The following is a 2,406-nucleotide window of genomic DNA, read 5'->3' as shown; positions in this document are numbered from 1 at the left end:
TCCACTATTTAAGCTATCGAGAATGTGCGAAACTACTACTTCCACACCTCTATATGCCTCGTTGCATGCACACAGTACTACTGACATTTACTTTTAGATTAAAAGCACGCAACTCACTTTTAACTCCGGATTAGAACTCAATACGAGTAGTGAAGTACTCTAAATAATCTGTGAATCAATATTGTGATTCCATATCCCCACCCATATTCTGCACCTAATGCTGAACAATATGTGTGTGTTTGGTTACCGTATTCGAAGTCATAGAGCATAAAAGGGTTTAAAAACTTATTTTCTATTACTTACCTTTGACACACGTATCTATTCAATGATGACCTATGTATGCGCACCAGATGGTTATTGACAACATTAAACTATTAATGTCGATGAACAACTTCCTTAAATAATAAATCTGCATTTTAACAATGGAAGCAATTGAACGAGAATTGTTATCCTATCAGTTGTTGAATGATAAAATCGTTTCTTCCATTTTTAATTTATTTTCTTATAAAACCATGTCATAGCACTGTCAGCAGAGTTATAGCAAAGGAACATTTGTTGAATCATACGGTTTCATGCGAAACATCTTCAGCAGTTCAATTTACACGAAACACTATCTATAAGTAATTGTTTATCTACCTGAAACACCATTTAAGATTGACTTAAGTATACCGAAAGCATGTGTAGAAAACTTCATGGAGAACCTTAAGAAGCCTGATTGGCAGTTGATTCTATGCAGCTTTACAGATGGTCGATTGACATTATTATCAGAAGAAATTACCTTTTTTAGGTTTGGATTGCAATAGTTCTTCAATGAACGAAAGGCCTGGATCAGGTATGTCTATGGGATCTCGACATTCACCGGCTTGGTCAAGACGGCAATTCGGGGGTACCACAATCAGGTTGTTGGTTTTAGACAAACAGGATGGCAGAAAAGTGATCGGGTGAACGTTGAACTTGCTGTCGTCCCTGCAGGGCCCTTGCTCGCCCAGGGCGTAGCACCTGCCGTCCTCCTCCCAGCGCGCCTGGCCCTCCTTCCTGCAGGCGTTGGGGACGCAGCGGTTGGTTCCCGCGTGGGGGTCGTGGACGAAGACGGAGCCGGGGCTGCAGGGGCCCCTCCAGTGGAGCTTGTGGCAGACGCCGTCCGAGCGCCACGCCGCGTGGGGAGGGTCCGATATGCAGTGGCACCTCCCGTCGCCGAAAGGGTCGTTCCTCAGCACGTTGCCGGCGGGACACAGGCTCTCCTTTATCGAGTGGCACTTTTCTTCCTCGGGCCAGAACACGCTGAGGGTGCTTTCGCCGCAGCACGTGCACACTTTGCACACCGGCACTATCTTCTCCTGCGCGGCGCTTCGTTTATCCAGCACCAGCCATTCTTCCTCCGCGCACGGACCTTGGGTCAGCAGCTTGTAGCACTTTCCGTCGTTTTTCCACAACACTCGCTTCTCGCCGAAGCAGCGCATTTCGTCCTCGGAATAAGCCTCCTCCGGGAAGTCCGGGAACACCAGGTTCCTCCCGTGGGACACTGCGGCGAATGCCAGAGCAACGACCGCCAGCAACACGCGCATAGCGAAGCGGGTGACTGAGAGCGGCGGTCTCTTCCTCGTTCCTGATCTAGAACTTGACCTCAATTCTTAGAAACCTGTTTTCGTTGTGACACGCGAAAATTTTTATCTGTTTTCGTCTTCGTTTCTGCCTGAGGTTACACAACAAGGCTACTACGTTTGTAACTTCTTGGACGGGCTATTCTTGGCGTCACGTGGAGAAAATCTTCACAGCAAGCAGAAATTCACACATAACATTTTATCTTCCTCCTGCAACAAACACACACATAAATGAAGTACAGATCACTATCACAGAGGAGAAAGCGGTGGGTGTCAGTGCGAAATCTTAGTCAAGAATCGAAGCTACGCCCTACGCCTACACAAACAACTAGAAAACATAGAATATATCAATATTGGTTGGTCTCAGTTGCTGAGGACAAAAATATTGTGCAAATTTAATCAACATTTAGAGCTCAAAGATTTCAATCCAACTTTGCACTACCATACATACATACATAAATATATATACCTACAAAAATACATTAACCAGTAATCTGCAGAGTTGGACGCAGGATTTCTGGGAGAGGAAAATCATAAGAACCGTCAGACATCTAGCTAACAAAGACAAAGATAATAAATAAACATGTTATAATAGAAAGGAAATACCCAAAAACAGTGATTTCATTTTGGCTCTGGGTCGAGATAGCGCGTGCCTGCAGAGGGCGCGACATGGCGCAGATTCACGCCCATAGCTAGAATTGATCTCCAATATTAAATTAAGGTAAATTACGTGTGTGTGTGGGGGGGGGGGGGTCATTAAGTCAATGTAAGACTTAGAAATATCATGCAAATACTTCTATCTCCA

General features: G+C 44.9%; 1 protein-coding gene across 1 annotated transcript; it reads right to left on the bottom strand.

Moving 5' to 3' along the window:
- Nucleotides 1-488: 488 nt before the first annotated feature.
- Nucleotides 489-1,617, bottom strand: LOC145987124 (uncharacterized). The gene has a single exon (XM_083121613.1). The coding sequence runs from the start codon at nt 1,563-1,565 to the stop codon at nt 765-767; it is 801 nt and encodes a 266-aa protein (XP_082977739.1). The 5' UTR covers nt 1,566-1,617; the 3' UTR covers nt 489-764.
- Between the last annotated feature and the right edge of the window lie 789 nt (nt 1,618-2,406).

Source organism: Lepisma saccharinum, chromosome 4 (genome assembly GCF_977018435.1).
Source record: "Lepisma saccharinum chromosome 4, izLepSacc3.1, whole genome shotgun sequence".
Taxonomy (NCBI): Eukaryota; Metazoa; Arthropoda; class Insecta; order Zygentoma; family Lepismatidae; genus Lepisma; species Lepisma saccharinum.
The sequence above is the reverse complement of the archived record's forward strand: the minus strand, read 5'-3'. Positions and strand labels throughout refer to the sequence as shown.